This window comes from Columba livia, chromosome Z (assembly GCF_036013475.1).
Source record: "Columba livia isolate bColLiv1 breed racing homer chromosome Z, bColLiv1.pat.W.v2, whole genome shotgun sequence".
Lineage (NCBI taxonomy): Eukaryota > Metazoa > Chordata > Aves > Columbiformes > Columbidae > Columba > Columba livia.
This window is the reverse complement of record NC_088642.1, coordinates 12,653,681-12,669,699: the sequence shown is the minus strand read 5'-3', so window position 1 is coordinate 12,669,699 and position 16,019 is coordinate 12,653,681. Positions and strand designations below refer to the sequence as shown.

The 16,019-nt window shown below is 38.4% G+C and overlaps 1 protein-coding gene across 7 annotated transcripts in view; it reads left to right on the top strand.

The window, feature by feature from the left end:
• Positions 1-16,019, top strand: part of SMARCA2 (SWI/SNF related, matrix associated, actin dependent regulator of chromatin, subfamily a, member 2) — a 118,984-nt gene that overhangs the window by 47,911 nt on the left and 55,054 nt on the right. For all 7 annotated transcript variants that reach the window (XM_065047244.1, XM_065047239.1, XM_065047241.1 and 4 more), the window contains 8 exons: positions 1,709-1,762; positions 3,219-3,349; positions 3,539-3,599; positions 5,326-5,426; positions 6,506-6,653; positions 12,453-12,616; positions 14,374-14,440; positions 14,992-15,102. In XM_065047244.1, coding sequence (XP_064903316.1) covers positions 1,709-1,762; positions 3,219-3,349; positions 3,539-3,599; positions 5,326-5,426; positions 6,506-6,653; positions 12,453-12,616; positions 14,374-14,440; positions 14,992-15,102 — 837 coding nt within the window. The remainder of the gene's footprint in view (positions 1-1,708; positions 1,763-3,218; positions 3,350-3,538; positions 3,600-5,325; positions 5,427-6,505; positions 6,654-12,452; positions 12,617-14,373; positions 14,441-14,991; positions 15,103-16,019) is intronic.

Here is a 16,019-nt window from a genome sequence, read left to right as displayed (position 1 = left end):
AAGTATGTTCTTAACGTATGAATGGGTGGTTCATGGTTGCAGAGATAGCTGATTTCAAATTGGGTCCATCCTTCTTGAAACACCCTCTAATAGAGACCAGTGTCAAGTGTAAAAGAATGGAACCCTCCCCTTGTTGTTCACCCAAGGGAAAAATATCCTTGATCAATGTAGCTTGTTTGGCTGTGGCCGGTTAAGTGCTATCGTAACTTATTCTGCCCCTCTATTTGTTTAAACTCTTCAATTCTGGTACAGTTCCTTTCTTTGTCAGCAGATATTACCTGCTGCCCAGAAATGCTGAAGCAAACAGCCTGCAGGCTTGTATTGATGTTGTTCTTACTGAACATCAACTGTTGTTGCATGAGCAGGACCAATAGTGTTTGTGTAGCCCAGTGAAGTATTTATAAAGCTTCTCTTTCTTGTTTTGTATATTGAAGAGTGTTTTATTTCATAAATATTTTAAAGGTTTTAGACTAGAATTAAGCTTAGCCAGATTTCTGTTTTGTATTATACCCTTGAAAGGGTAGGTAACAAAGGTGGTTAGGCATGTGTACTGGAGTACAAAGGCTATGTGAAAGAAATAAGAATAAATTTTTTTTTTTTAAATGTGGAATTTACCCATGTCTGCTGCTACATGTTCATTTGAAGTTCATATCTTGGAAAATGGGCTTTAATGGCAAAGACAAAGGCTCAAGGCTTGATCTGAGGCAGATATTGAGGATCATCTCAATATTTGGTAGTGTAGCTATTCCTTAACTATACTGCTTTAAAAAAATAAATAAACAACTGGTTTATCTAAATTTATCACACATATTAACAATACTTGGAACCTGTTTATCTAAAAGACACAATTTAAGAGGTCTGTTCTTGCTCTTAGTCTGGTCTGTTTACATTGGTAACCAAAGTAAAACTGTGCTGAATACTACAAACTGAGCACTCTGACAGGAGCAGAAACTGTATCCTTTCTTAATCATTGTCAGAATTGTTTATGAAGGTTCCAATTCAGAAGCAAACTATGTCTTCCATTTTATCATACTATCCTTAAATTTTTAAGTAGGGTAAATGAGGACATGCTTTGATGAAGATACTGCTTGTTTCTTGGAGTGATGTCTGGGGAGAAGAAAAATCTGGCTTGCTCCAGCTAAGAACTCCAGGAATCTTTTTGTGGTCTATGTAATTGTGGTCTTACTGACTTAATTGAGATATAGTGCAAAGAACTCCCAAAATACCCTTTCTATTTACCTGTCAGACCAAAAAAAAAATGTACATATGTCCAAAATTAAAGTGTCTGCATGAATATACAATGTGTGATGCATGGTGGCACCTCCGAAACTGAGATTAAAGTACTTTAGATGAAATAATAGAAATTTATGGGAAAATCAATTACTTTTCAATTTGTATTAGCGTAGTCTGTAAGCGACTGAGATCTAAGTCTGGACCAGAAATCCAGTAGGTCGGCCACTTCTTAGATGCAGATACATTATGGTGACTAGAGGTATTGTAGGTATCCTATTCATACTAGTAAATGGTTTGTGTGTGTGGTAGTAACTCTGTGCCTATATCTACCCACACCTTCAATTACATGCTTTCTAGGCTATTCAGAAATAGAGGGAAACATATATTCTTGGTCCAAAATGCTTACATCATAAGCAGTATTCTCTCTGTATTTGAAATCTGACCATGATATTTTTCACTTCTTTATTTGTTGTAGAAGGCTGAAGAAAATGCAGAAGGAATGGCATCTGGTCTTGGTCCTGATGGAGAGGTATGAATTTTACAAGATGGTTTTTTTTGTGTCATGGTGGTGATTTTTTGTTTGTTTGGGTTTTTTTTTGTTTGTTTGTTTGCTTTCTTTAACTTCTCAGTAGTTGTTTTTTGTGCCATTGCTATAGCTTAAAAAAATAATGACCACAAATGTTCTAAGAAGAACTATTGTTTACAATCAGGAATAAAAATTATCAAGATTAAAATTTGTGCTAGCCTGTTTATCTTCAGAAAGTTGAAGACTAAAAGAAAAATATCTTGAATCTATCATTGAGTATACTGAAGAATCCCTCTCAGCTTTGCTACATGTTTAAAAGTAAATGGTTTTCTTGCAGTTCATGTGTAGACATATTCTAATTTCATTTTATAAAATGCATTGTTGACATTGCATCTAATTACCTTTTGGACACAGGACAGACTATAGTATTATGATGGCTTAAGACATCTGAAAACTTTCCTTCATCAAGAAGCAAAGAGAAATGAGTAATTTTTGTAATTTTTTACATCATATTTTTCATTCAGTAGCAAAGTGTATGCTGCCTCATTAAGAGCTTCTGTTCCAGTTCATTTTTATGTAAAGACTTTAGAATTTTATTTATTGTTTTACTTTTGGTCTTTTTTGTACTTGCAAGTGATATTTTTGCTGATATAGTTAAGGAGTTGTAGCAAAGTCCATTAATATAATTATGGATGCACAGGGAAAATGTGCCTAACATTGCTATAACTTCAGTATTTATGGATATGGGCTAAGTTTTATACTCTGTCAGTCACAGTATTTATGGCTGTTCAGAAATATTTTTTCTTGTTCATATGTGTATATATATACTAGGAAAAGATTCTTCAGGAGAAGCAGTAGTAGAAGGCAAAAAGTTTTGAAGTGAAAAACCTGTGATTAAACAACGAAAAAAAAAAAAAACAAACAGAAAAAGTAATTATGCTATTCTAGTTTTGTTAGAGCACCAGACTAAATAAAAGGTTGTGTTATTGCAGATGCTTTATCAGTTTAATTGAAGAAGTTAGGAAAGTAAATCTTTAAAATAAGTCTTCTTTACTTAAAAAGTTAACTAAATCATTACATCTTTGTTTCTCCATGTAAGCGCCATAAGGTCAATGTATGTATTTTTTTACACATGTAACAGGATTAAATGTCTATAAGCACACTTCCCTTCTGTCTTGTTGGGCAGAAGCAACTACTGTGTTCTTTCTCATGCTGCTCTTGTTAATCTGTTTGTAATACTGTGATATATTTGTGGGTGCCGCGTAGGGTATGTTACACACAAAAATACTGTGACTCAGTGTCTCCTTGATAGCTGTGTGGGAAGGTGTGGCTTCTAATAACAAAACTTCAGTGCTTATTCAGATCTGGAATTCTGAAGGTGCTATTAGTTCTTTTTATCATGTACAACAAATGTGAAATTCAGTTACTTTATGGTATAAAACTTCATTTGAATTTTTAGCCCATAGATGAAAGCAGTCAGATGAGTGACCTTCCAGTCAAAGTGACTCACACTGAAACAGGCAAAGTTCTTCTTGGACCAGAGGCACCAAAGGCCAGTCAGCTGGATGCTTGGCTGGAAATGAATCCTGGGTAAGCACTTAGCATACAAGTAGGCTGCTTTTTCTCTTTGTTTTGCTGTTTTTCATGGGCTTCCCTTAGATATTCTTTTGCTTTTTGCTTTTTTGCTTTCCTTATTATGTGTAAGCTGAGCAGATGTATTCAACCCAATCCCTCTTCTTTTTATCTGTAATTCATAATCTTTCTGTTGTCTTTGTACAGGTATGAAGTTGCTCCCAGGTCAGACAGTGAAGATGAAAGTGGCTCTGAGTATGAGGAGGAGGTATGTGTCTTTTAAAAAAATGCTGTGACAAGAAATACAGTAAAAACAAGTACTTATTCCATGTAATATTTTCCTCTTTTTGATAAGGAAGGAAGGGGTAGCAATAGCAGGTGTATAAGTGTATTAAGAATAATACAAACAGAAAAAGTAACTGGTTTGTAGTTCTTTTCAGTTCATAGCACTTGCCCTTTGTGCGTGCTAATGGGTAATCTGGCTTAGAAAAAGTAAATATTTTATTCTATTAGTAATCATGAACCAAACAACATAAGCAGGTTCCTCTTTTAAAAGTTAGAGGTTGTCAGAGATTTAGGCTCAGACTGTTTAGGCTAGACTTATTTGATTCAGTACTTTAATGGTGATTTAATACTGTACGGAAGTCTGCGTTGCTGGAGGTCCATGTTCAAAAAGGAGGCAGAGGAATAAAAGAGGTTACCTTATTCGAATAAAGGGAGAGTCCACTTGGACATGTCGGTGAGTCCACAAGACACTTTCTCATGGGATCTCGTCACAAGAGGGTACAATCCTCTTTTAAATGAGCTTCCCAGCCATAGATCCCTTGTTCTTTCCCCATTGGCTGAGGTACTCGGAGGTAACAACATTCCAACACACCTACCACACAGAACACACAACATGGGTTTACATAAATTCATTATATCTTACACCGGGCATCTAAGCGCGGATAAGTTAATATGTATAAGGTGATTAAACATGCACATTAGGACCAAAGGTCACTAAAGTTCAGATTGTGGTTTATGCAAAATAGGGGTCTCCCTCCTGATACTTCTGCTTAGCTGATTGGTCATACTTAATTTTCTCCTCTCCTTATCATGTGCCTGCACATTTTTGCAGGCATAAGCTTGTTGCATCACACTTTTGTAAACACAGGTGATAGACATTCATATCAATACTGTTATTACAAAAATTCTAAAAACAATCTTAAAATTAACACATGCAAAGATCCCAACCGTGCAGTGTCATAATATCAGATACTATGAATTATCGGTGTTCCCACTTGCATAGCGTTTTTCAGACAAGTGCTTTCCAAAGGAGAAGAAAACTGAGGAGCAGAGAAGGACCATGTTCAATCAACAGGCTAGTAGCAGAACTAGGTATAGAATTCAGATCTCCTAAGAGATCTCCTTATTACTGCTAATGTAATTCTTAAAGTCTCTCAGTGTTAAGATAGGAGGGGAGAGCCTGATACCTTTCAGATTCTAGGCGGAATATTTAAAGAGTTGTGCCTGAACTTTTTGCGTAGACTTTTGAGCAGCAGTGTTTTTTAGAGCTGAGGAAATCTTTCTTAGGATAACACACTTGTAGAAATCAGAAAAGTGTTTTGTTCAACTTAATTAGTGAGATTTTCTGTTGTTGGTAATCTGTTGCAGCTGTAGCCAGAAGACAAATTAAGTTACTTTTTAAAATAGCTGTTGTCGGTTTTTTAAGCTTTATTAAATTATCACACATCACAAAATCATTAAAGGGGGAAATGATTTTTATTTTGAAGTATCATGACTTCCTGTTGGTTAATGCATGTCAAAAATTATCCTCTTTTTACACCGCAGTGCAGTTCTGTTGCAGAATAGGTGTAAGCTGAACTTTGTGATTCAGGTTTGTGTCATAAACCATTGACCGATTCAAGCTAGCAATATGTGAATGCCAGCTGAAAGAATGAATTAGGAATATGTTGCACTTCCCAGCACCCATATTATTTTTCTGTGTTCTGTAGGATGATGAAGAAGAGTCAAGCAGGTTAGAAGCAGATGAGAAGATACTCCTGGATCCTAACAGTGAGGAAGTTTCTGAGAAAGATGCAAAGCAAATCATTGAGTGAGTGCTGTTTTTTCTTAGGAACTGTGATTTCTTACAGTGACATTTCCTGAGAGTGGCTTACTCTAGATTACAGTGAGTTACAGTGGCTTCTCTAACATGAACACCTGCAGGAGAAGGAACACAATCATTTGGTATTGTATACTGTTTATAAAATAGCTTGCACACTTTGGTGTGCTCACCACATATCACAGAGGGACCCTGAAGTTAGATTTAGGCAGACAACCAGGTCCAAAACAGGCTTTTATTCTGTCCAGGAAAGTCCAGGAAAACAACCGATTAGAAATGGGGTTTATACAATCAGTTAATCCAGTAACATAAAATACAGGTTTGGATGTCAACTTTGAGGAAATTATTGGAGTGCAGCAAATAATAACAATGGAGATCCACAGTGCACATACAAGTGGATCACCAAAAACAATGCCAGAGCTGTCCCTGACTCCAGGAAACAAATACACGTGCTCATATTTAGGCACGCAATATCCTCACTTTGCCTAAGTGAGGAAAAACAACACCCGCCATCCTGCGAGGAAATATTAAGAAGTTTATCACTCACTCACGCGGTTCGGTGAGGGAATTCCAGTCCCGGGAGATTACTTTAGGCAGTCATCCTGGTAAGGGGATGGCTCTCGATGACAGCATTTGACTGGTGCTCCGAGAGGACAGGCCAAAACCCCTGCCTGTATGGGAGTCCTGTTTATCTACCTGAGTCAGATCTGACTGTGGGCATTCCAGAAGCTTCTCTGCACCCCCACTCTGGCTGTGGGTGCCCAGAACCTTCTCGGTCCCTTGGCGCCTCTGTGACCCCTCCTCCTCTCTCTTAATGACCCTGGCCAGTAGGCTCTGGGGTCAAACAAACAAGCTGTTACCCCCATTGCAGGAAAAGCAGTGGGGAGGATGTGTTGAGAGGAAGATGTGCTCGCATCTTCCATATTGAAGGAAGGGGGCAGGGGGAGCGAGGGGTGTGCATCTGCCACACCACAGCTGGGGATTTGTGCTTTCTTTAGACATACATATATGAGCTGTGGTTAAAAAGCCTTTGTTTTGGGGAATTGACTTGTTCTTTTTCTGCTTTCCAGGACAGCCAAACAAGATGTCGATGATGAATACAGCATGCAATACAGTGCTAGAGGGTCTCAGTCCTATTACACTGTTGCTCATGCAATCACAGAAAGGGTGGAAAAGCAGTCTTCTCTTCTTATTAATGGCACACTAAAACATTATCAGGTGAGATATCATTAAAATATTAAAATATTTAAAACTTTGAATTATGTTCTACATTTCAATGTGGTATTTCACGTGGCAAACTGAATATTTATTAAGAAATTTAAGATCTCTGATAGGTTAGAATTTGGAAATTTTATATACAAAGCAATGACAGTTACCAATCACAGATAACATTTTATACATACTACTTGAATAATAATGCCAACTTTCTTCATATACCTGTAACTTTTTTTTTGTTGTTGCACACCAATAATATTTTGGTTTTGCTCTCCTGCTCATGGATCCGGAATTTCAATTCTTATTGTTTTCATGTTTGCCATAAAGGCAATTGAAAACGTTTCCATAAAAACATTAGCTACAAAAGGAGGGCTCAGGAGAATCTCCATCCTTTATTGGATGCAAGGGGAAACACAGTGACAAAGGAAGAGGATGAGGCTGAGGTACTTAATGCCCTCTTTGCCTCATTCTTTAATACTGAGACCAGTTGTTCTCTGGGTACCCATCCCCATGAGGTGGAAGACAGGGATGGGGAGCAGAGTGCAGTCCCAGTAATCCAAGAGGAAATGGTTAGTGACCTGTTGCACCACTTGAACACACATAAGTCTATGGGGCCACATGGGATCCATCCAAGGGTACTGAGGCAGCTGGTGGAGGTGCTCACCAAGCCACTTCCCATCATTTCTCAGCAGCTCTGGCTAACTGGGAAGGTCCTAGTTGACTGGAGGTTTGCAAATGTGATGCTCATCTACAAGAAGGCCTGGAAGGAGGATCAGGGAGATTACAAGCCAATGAGTCTGATCTTGGGGCCAGGAAACATGGATCAGTTCATGCTGAGTGCCATCACATGGCACATACAAGACAACCCAGGAGATCAGGCCTAGTCAACATGGGTTTATGAAAGGCAGGTCCTGCTTTACCAACCTCATCTCTTTCTGTGTCAAGGTGACTTGCTTAGTGGATGAGGGAAAACCTGTGAGTGTTGTCTACCTGGACTTAAGTAAAGCCTTTGACACAGCATTCTCCTGAGAAACTGGCAGCTCATGACTTCAGTGGGTGTACTCTTTGCTGGATACAAAACTGGCTGGATGGTTGAGCCCAAAGAATTGTGGTGAATGGAGCCAAATCTAGTTGGCAGCCAGTCATGAGTGATGTTCCACAGGGATCACTATTGGGGCCAGTTCTGTTTAATATCTTTATCAATGATCTGGATGAGGGGATTGAGGGCACCTTTAGTAAGTTTGCAGATCACACCAAATTAGGTGGGAGTGTTGATCTGTTTGAAGGTAGGAAGGTCATACAGGGGAATCTGGACTGACTGGATCGATGGGCTGAGGCCCAGTTGTATGAGATTCAACAAGGCCAAGTGCCGGGTCCTACACTTGGGTCACAACAACCCCAGGCAGCGCTACTGGCCTGGGGAAGAGTGAGTGAAAAGCTGCCTGGTGGAAAAGGATCTGGGGGTGTTGATTGACAGTTGGCTGAACATGAGCCAGCAGTGTGCCCAGGTGGCCATAAAGGCCAACAGCATCCTGGCTTGTATCAAGAATAGTGTGGCCAGCAGAATTAGAGAAGTGATCAGGCTGCCCAGGGAGGTGGTTGAGTCACCGTTTTGGAGGTGTTTAAGAGATATGTAGATGTGGTGCTTAGGGACATGCTTTAGAAGTGGAGTTGGCAGACTTTTTCAACCTAGATTATTCTATGATTTGTGGTGAATTAACTGCTTTCTGTCTTCCAGTATTTAAAAGGTTAGGATTTTACTTTTTTAATTAAATTGCTAGTATTTCAGTGAAGTGGTAGATGAAATTTGGAAACAAGAAAAATATTTTACTTTGAACGTTCATGTTTCAAATTCTTTACAGTCATTCAGTGGATTTACTATCTAGGAACTTCTGACATAAACTAGATTCATGTATGATTGAAAATGTGCTTGGTACATGTTTTCAACACTTCTGCTATTGTACAGTTTTCTAGATAACTCCCAAGAACCTCCATCTTTTCTATGTACAGGCAGAACATTGTTTCTATATTCAGGTAAAATAAAGAATCATACATACCTCATCTAGGTGTTCCTGCTCTGGCAGGGGGATTGGACTAGATGATCTTTTGAGGTCCCTTCCAATCCCTAACATTTTGTGATTCTGTGATTACCAACATGCCACAGAGATGTCTGTTTCTCCTTGGAGAGAACTATGAGGAAGACTGTTTCCTAAGTGTCTAAAGCATTATGATTACAGCCCCTGCTTCCTATGGTTCTCAGCACTGCCATTTATTGCAGTAGCTTATTTGAATACTTGAAAACTCAAGAGTTAAGCCAATTTCGATTTTCAAAGCATTTTAGGTTTTTTTATATTTGGCTTCTCACTGTGAGGCATGGTGGGAAAACAGGAAACAGTGAACAAAAGCTGGAACAGAAGGATTGAGACTGGGCATACAAAAGAGGACAGCATCACTGTGGAGCAGGGAGTCAGAGAGGTTTTATATAGTTTTTTCAACTGCTGGCCATGTAAAGCCTTGAGTGACCTGGCCCCAAGGCTGGACCTGCTTTAGTCAGCAGGGGACTGGCCTGAAAACCGCCTGAAGTCTGCACTAGACTGAATAATCCCATGATCCTACTCATTCATAGCAAAACTCCATCTGAATTTGAGTTCTGTTGTGAATCCTCAGCACTTCTTTGTGTCTCACTGTGAGTCCTGTTGCTTTAAGAGGGTTAATTTAGCAGAAATTAAGCTCTTTTGTGTTCTGCCTTGTCCTCAGTATTTTCACAGGGGGAGCTGAGGTGAACTCCTGACTGATGCCCAGTGAACATCAAATGACCTCAAGTCGGCACTATAAGTCCAGTCATTCTCAACAGCCAGTCCAATGTTACATTGAATTAACTCGGTTACAGATTCACTAATAGTGCAGGGTCAGGCCGTGGCCATTGAATTTACATGCTTTCACAGGTTCACAAAGAGTATAATGTATACTGTAAGTCTGAGTGCATTCAATGAGAAATTCTCATGACTACATCCACAAATAATGAGATTTATTAAAGTAACAGGTACAAGTTCTTTTAGATTGCCATTGATAAAATATACTGTCTGCAAAAATACACTTCAGTTGCAAAAACACACATTAGTTGAAAGAACTATGTATTAGAATTTATATATATATGTATTACCAAGATGGCTATATAACACTACTAATGTGATTACAAATACAAGCTTGAAGTCTAAGTGTCCTAGGGAAACACTTGGTATAACCAAGTGTGCACATCTTACCCAAAACTGTCCTGTCAGCTGGTTCCAGGAAGTCTGTTATGCTGTTGCCTTAACTTTTCAGTGATGGTGTCTTCCCTGACATTCCCCTGTTGTCTGGGTATTTTATACTATTTTCTATGTTTACATGGAACTTCAGTGTCATACATGCCTTTGTTATTGATGGGCATAAAAACTCTTGCTTTGATATTTAAGGTAAAATCTTCACAGTGCTTGCTCGAGGAAGCATAGGGGCATGATGGAGGCATGTATCTTTTGAGATGGAGGTGTGTTTTTCATTATAATGAGGTTATAATGACCAAAGTTCATCACAGAACAAATTTCAACACATCTGCTGGCTCAGTAACTAGCATTTTGGATAGAATGGAACATTTATCTTTTCTAGTTGACAGCAGCTATACCATCTGGTTCCTATACCTGCTCTGTACACAGGGCCTGGCTGCAGCATCTCCACATTGCTCCACTCCCCCATACTCTGTGCCAGCACTCTGGGCTCCCCCAGTGCAATGCCATCCAATAACCCACACCGCGTTGCAGGGTGGAGCAATACAGAGCAGATTCCTTACCCACCATGCAGCTGTCTAATTTGCTGAAGATGTGGATATAACTTTATTCTCCGTAAGTGTGTCTTTAATGATTAGTTTCAATAATTTGCTCCCTAAGTAATTATTCCACAAACCCTCAACAAGAAGAAGAACATGTCATGTGATAGGTTAAATAACATTTGTGGCATAATTGTGGAATGCTGTGACTAAGACAATATAATCCAGCCATATAAAGAAATATACCACTTTCTCAGCTATGACACCGTCTTTATTTTTGTTGCCTCATTGTCACTGTATTGCACAGCTTGTGCACCCAATGAAGCAGGGAGCCATCAGATGCAGTCAGCAGCGTTCTTTACTGCATAAGCCTCATTTGTTGTCTGGGAAGGTTTACCTGATGTACTAAATGAATAGTGTATAACAATACTCATTTGATGACCATGTTGGCTTAAAGTACTTATGGATGGGAAATTAAGATTACTTCCTGAATTGTAGTTACTTATGGGTCATAGAAATATTCTTAAATTATGCACACTTGTGTTTTGCAATGCAATTCTCCTGTGTGCCACAAAGCAAAATAATTTAGTCTGTGGAGTAACACTGACAGAAGGATTACCAATCAGTGCTGGTTCTTTAGCTGCTCAGGGTGGTATCTAGCAATAGAATCAGTAGATTTGTTCTTTATGATGTCCGTTCTAATTGTAATTGCACCCAGAGGTAGAGACACACTTGTATAAAGAGGTTTATGTCACGAGCATTGAGGCTTGGCTTTGATTCTAAGAAGAATCTTCTGAAAGAGGCTATTCTGTGACTCTCCCCTTCAGTCCTGTATTTTCTTGTCCTCTAGGATTTACATGCTTTTTCCTTGTCAAATTTTTTTCTGCTTTTCTGTGTTTATTACTGTCAAGTTTGGTCAGATTTTCTCCTCCTTCATATCAGTGTATGTCAGCGGAAAAAGTTCAGTGATGTAGAAGAGGTAGTTTTCCTGTTCTCAATTATGAGGCTACTTTGTAAGTGGGATTTACAGTTGCAGAACCAATTCTGATCAACTTCAGGTGGCCAGAGTATTTCATACCTAAATATATTTATGAATCAGTCAGAGTGTGCACAAAGCCAGTAAATTAACAACATTATTTTGGATACTCTCTCACAGAGACAACAGAAGGTTATTTCAAGCATGTAGTGTTTTCTCTCTGAACCCTGTCAGGCCTCTCACCATACATGAGACACCTGAAAGTCTGGATCTTAGAAGCAAAAACTTACTTTGTGCTTGTGTGAGTAATGTGATACACGCATGTGGAAGCCTCTGTGACAAGGGAGTAATCTGAGTCAGTGCTTTCTAGCAGTATTCAGACTATGAAACTCTGTTATGGAGATGTTTCTTAGTAACAGTACTCTCTCTTCCTTTTGTCTCTGGGATTTTATACACAAGGCTTAATTGGACAAGGGGGACCTACTCTGACATGTATTGGCATGGACAGCAGACACTAAATGGACATGTGCTGTAAGAGCTCTAGCGTACCAGTGATGCAGTTGACAAGTGTGAGACATGTTTTGCACAGCTTGCTGAATTTGGTTTCGGAAGATTTTAATTGAGACATGAAAGTTAACATTTAACAGTTGACAGTTGGAGAACAAACTCTCGTAATGTCAAATATTTATCAACCTTAAATGTGAGAGTCTGTGACGCTTTGTGTGCAGTACAAAAACACCTCCGTGTATGAAATCTGACTTCATATGATGGGCTCTGCTAAACAGGAGTGATGATTTCTGTGTAGCTGTTACCAGAAAGTCTGGTCGTGTTGTTGTTGTTGTTGTTTTTTCTTTTGTTTGTGGAGGGAAGGTGTTAAGATAAGTAGGGATCCTTGTGCATATACTATTATTAAAGGCAACCCAATGTCTGAGTATGCAGAGGCATCAGTACTTTGGTTTGGCAGTACTGAAGTTAATTATTTGTTTTGGTTTTAAATAACTGAAGCTATTATTCTTCATTTCAGCTCCAGGGACTGGAATGGATGGTTTCACTCTATAATAACAATCTGAATGGAATTCTAGCTGATGAAATGGGACTGGGAAAGACAATACAGACTATTGCACTCATCACTTACCTGATGGAGCACAAAAGACTCAATGGCCCATATCTCATCATTGTTCCCCTTTCGTAAGTAAAAGATCTCTTTCTGCTGTGATCATTTTAAGCATTGCAGAGTGGTTTATATGGAAGACACACTTGTTTTTCATGTAATGACAAGATGTGGGATTACACTGAGCATGTATGCAGTGTTTTCTTTGATCACTTCTTCCCAAGTACTTGCCTAGCATTGGAAGGGGTCCAGAAGTCTGATAAAGCACTTAATTGCATTTGTTTCACTGTCCACTCTGTTGGCAAAGCAAGTAGTGAATTTACTGTAATTCACTCTTAAGCCACAAGAGGAAGATGGTATTTCTTTCATATTACATGGCTGCAGTTCCCCATTCAACTTCAAACTGTAATATTAAAAATCTGTTGCTTAATTCTTTAAACACCTGACACCTCATATAATATGAAGTAATCGTGCTTTAATGAAGTTGGATGATCTTTTAAGTACTTTATAACAAACCCTAGATGTGGCCTTGATGAGTGATACTCACACTTGGGCCAGGTGTCCAGATTATGATTTTTTTATTGTGCTGCCCCATTTTGCTTTCCCTTAGCTTTCCAAGATGTTGTTTGTTTTATAAATTTCTTTAATGCATTTTCCTTTCTCCAAAGGTGAGGTGTGGGTTTTAGTGATTGGAAGTGCTACGTTTTACATAAAAACTTTCAGGCATTGTAAAACTGATGTAGGATACTGCAGCGTTTTTTTCTTACTTTTGTGTGTTAAGTGACTTCATTGATGTGCAGAAGGTTCCTGGCCTTTTTGTTAGAGAATGTGTCTACCAGTTGTGCTGAGTGTGTGTTGTAGAATTGGGATAAATTTTATTCATGGCCATCTGTTTCAGTTTCTTTTTGAGGTATCCTGTCTTCTGACTATTCTGCAGTATTAACCAATTGAGTAACACAAATACCACAGCTGTGTCTAATAGTGTGAATACAAATGATGAGCCCTAGTGCGAAAAGAAATTGCTGGGAGAAGATCCATATAAAGTAAAGCCAAGTTAAAAATAAAGGGAGAGTGTTATTAATGTCATATTTCACACAGACACAGTAAAAATAAAAGGTTTAAGTACTCTTTAATGATTTTTCTTATGTTTCTGAGTGGACCTGAAATTTCTTGTATAAGTTTTAAAAACTCTTTCCTTGCCTTTTCTTAATAGCTAATACTGCTGCCATCACAGGTCCAGTGAGAAAAAGAAAATATAGGCAATCAAAAAACCTCAAGGTTTTTCTTTTTTCCAGTGTGTCATGACAGCAACTAGCTTAGCCATAAAAATGTATTTGCTGTGGCAAAACAGCAGAAGCACAGTGTAAAAATGAACCTGCACAGTGGCACTGGGTGGCAGTATAAGTAGTTCTTTTGAAATAGAACACAGCTTAATTGTATTACCAGCTTCCTGGGACTGTATTTGAAAACATCAGTATTTGGACGATAAGTAGTATAAAAGCTCTTACAAATCTATTTTTTGTTCAGGGTTATCTTATCCTTCATACGTTCCATGATACCAATATATTTGTAAAATACTACTGTGTATTGGTTTCAGAAATCCCTGAATATGTACTGAAAGAGGGTTTTACACTTTTTCTAATCCCTCTCAGGGAGGTTTGTATTTTATTACAGTATATAAAGTGCATTTTAAAAAACATGCTGTTAATTATGGGGTTGATTATGGGGTTGATACATTAAATGTGCTGAAAAGTTGGCAGCCGCTTGGAAGCATTTGTGAAGTTTGACCTGCAAATGATGAAACACAACTTTTTCTTTATAATCTCTATGATAGGACTTTATCCAATTGGACATATGAATTTGACAAATGGGCTCCTTCTGTGGTGAAGATATCTTACAAGGTTTGATTTGCTTTTTATATGATTATAGAGTTCAAGGAAAGAGAATAGAGCCAGTTTTTCCTCTGCCTCTGCACGCCTTTCTAAACTGTTCACTGATGAAGTTTTGTTACCTGTATCAGGTACTAAGCCATGAGAGTTAATCATACGAAGATGACTGTAATTACTTCCGCATAGTGAAGTGCAGAATAAAATTGTTAATTATCATGTTGTAAGGCCTCTGATTAGAGTAATACAAATGATAACTACTTCTCACTCTATACATAGCTGAATACTTTGCTGTTTGGCTGTTGTAGTAGTGGTGCAGCCAAGCAGTTTTTTTTGGGAGACTGGACTGCTAGCTACATGTTTGCAGTGCCCCATAAGCAGAGCTTTACAGTCTATCGAAACCGTTTAGGGAAAGCACTCTGAAGAAGTGCCTGGAATGTGTTGACATATTGTTTGCAGTACTGTGGGATTACAAGTTCATGTGAATGCTTCGTGTCTGCTAATTTATAAAAAAAAATATATTAATCAGAAGAAGGAGTAACTACTCACTTCTCTCTCTCTTTTAGGGTACGCCTGCAATGCGCCGTTCCCTTGTTCCTCAGCTTCGAAGTGGAAAATTTAATGTTCTTTTAACTACTTATGAGTACATAATAAAGGACAAACATATCCTTGCTAAGGTAATTATGACTGTCATCTCTTAACAACAAAGCCTTCGACACACCTCAAATGGTGCATAGCACAACACAGCTTTTTGTTATTTTTAGGGAATTCCCGAGTTGTTCTGTCCTTCAATAAAAGTTAAAACTTCCATTTACTTTTATATTCCTCTGTTTATGACTGGACTTCTTAGCCACAGCTATTGTAAACACCAGCATTTTCCTGAATGTGGCCAGGAGACTAATTCATTTTGCAGTTCTGTCAGTACTGTATACCTGCCTGTCCTAGGAAAAACATGATTTTTCTCCCTTGTGTTTGATGGCATTTAACCTAATATGCAGTCCTGACTTTTTTTTTCCATTGTGTCTGACCTGAAGCTTATTTTTATTAGAGCCTTTCCAGCTATGTGTTTACTTTTCATCAAATGAGTATAACTAGTTACCCATATAACTAATTTGATATTCAGACGCTTTACTACACATGGCCCAGTTCTGAAAGGCTCACTAACTGTCAACAGGTGTGCCTAAAATGTAATGAATTTGAAAGACTATTTCATATGCACAGAAAGTAGAGTAGGATGGTATTTTGCAATACAGGGAAACTACATGGTCCTTACTGTCCCTTTGTTGTTTATTTTCACCTTCTTTCTTTTTGTACTGTATAGTCAGAGTATCGCTTTTTCCTCTGTGATACAAATGAATGCATTTTCTTAGCATAATTCTGAACATGCGAGAACAATTTGAGACTGCAGACTTTTGCTTCCCTTTTGGTTTTTGCCCACCCTTGCTAGAAGATAGGAAAGACATCACTATGCTTTTAATCTTGTCCTGGGAAACTGAATTAGTTTAGCACCTTTGAAAGTGCAGACCAAGGCCTTCTTAGTCATATGGTCAGTGTTGCACATGTGCTGACTGCCCATGTTGTAGTATGGGTGGTA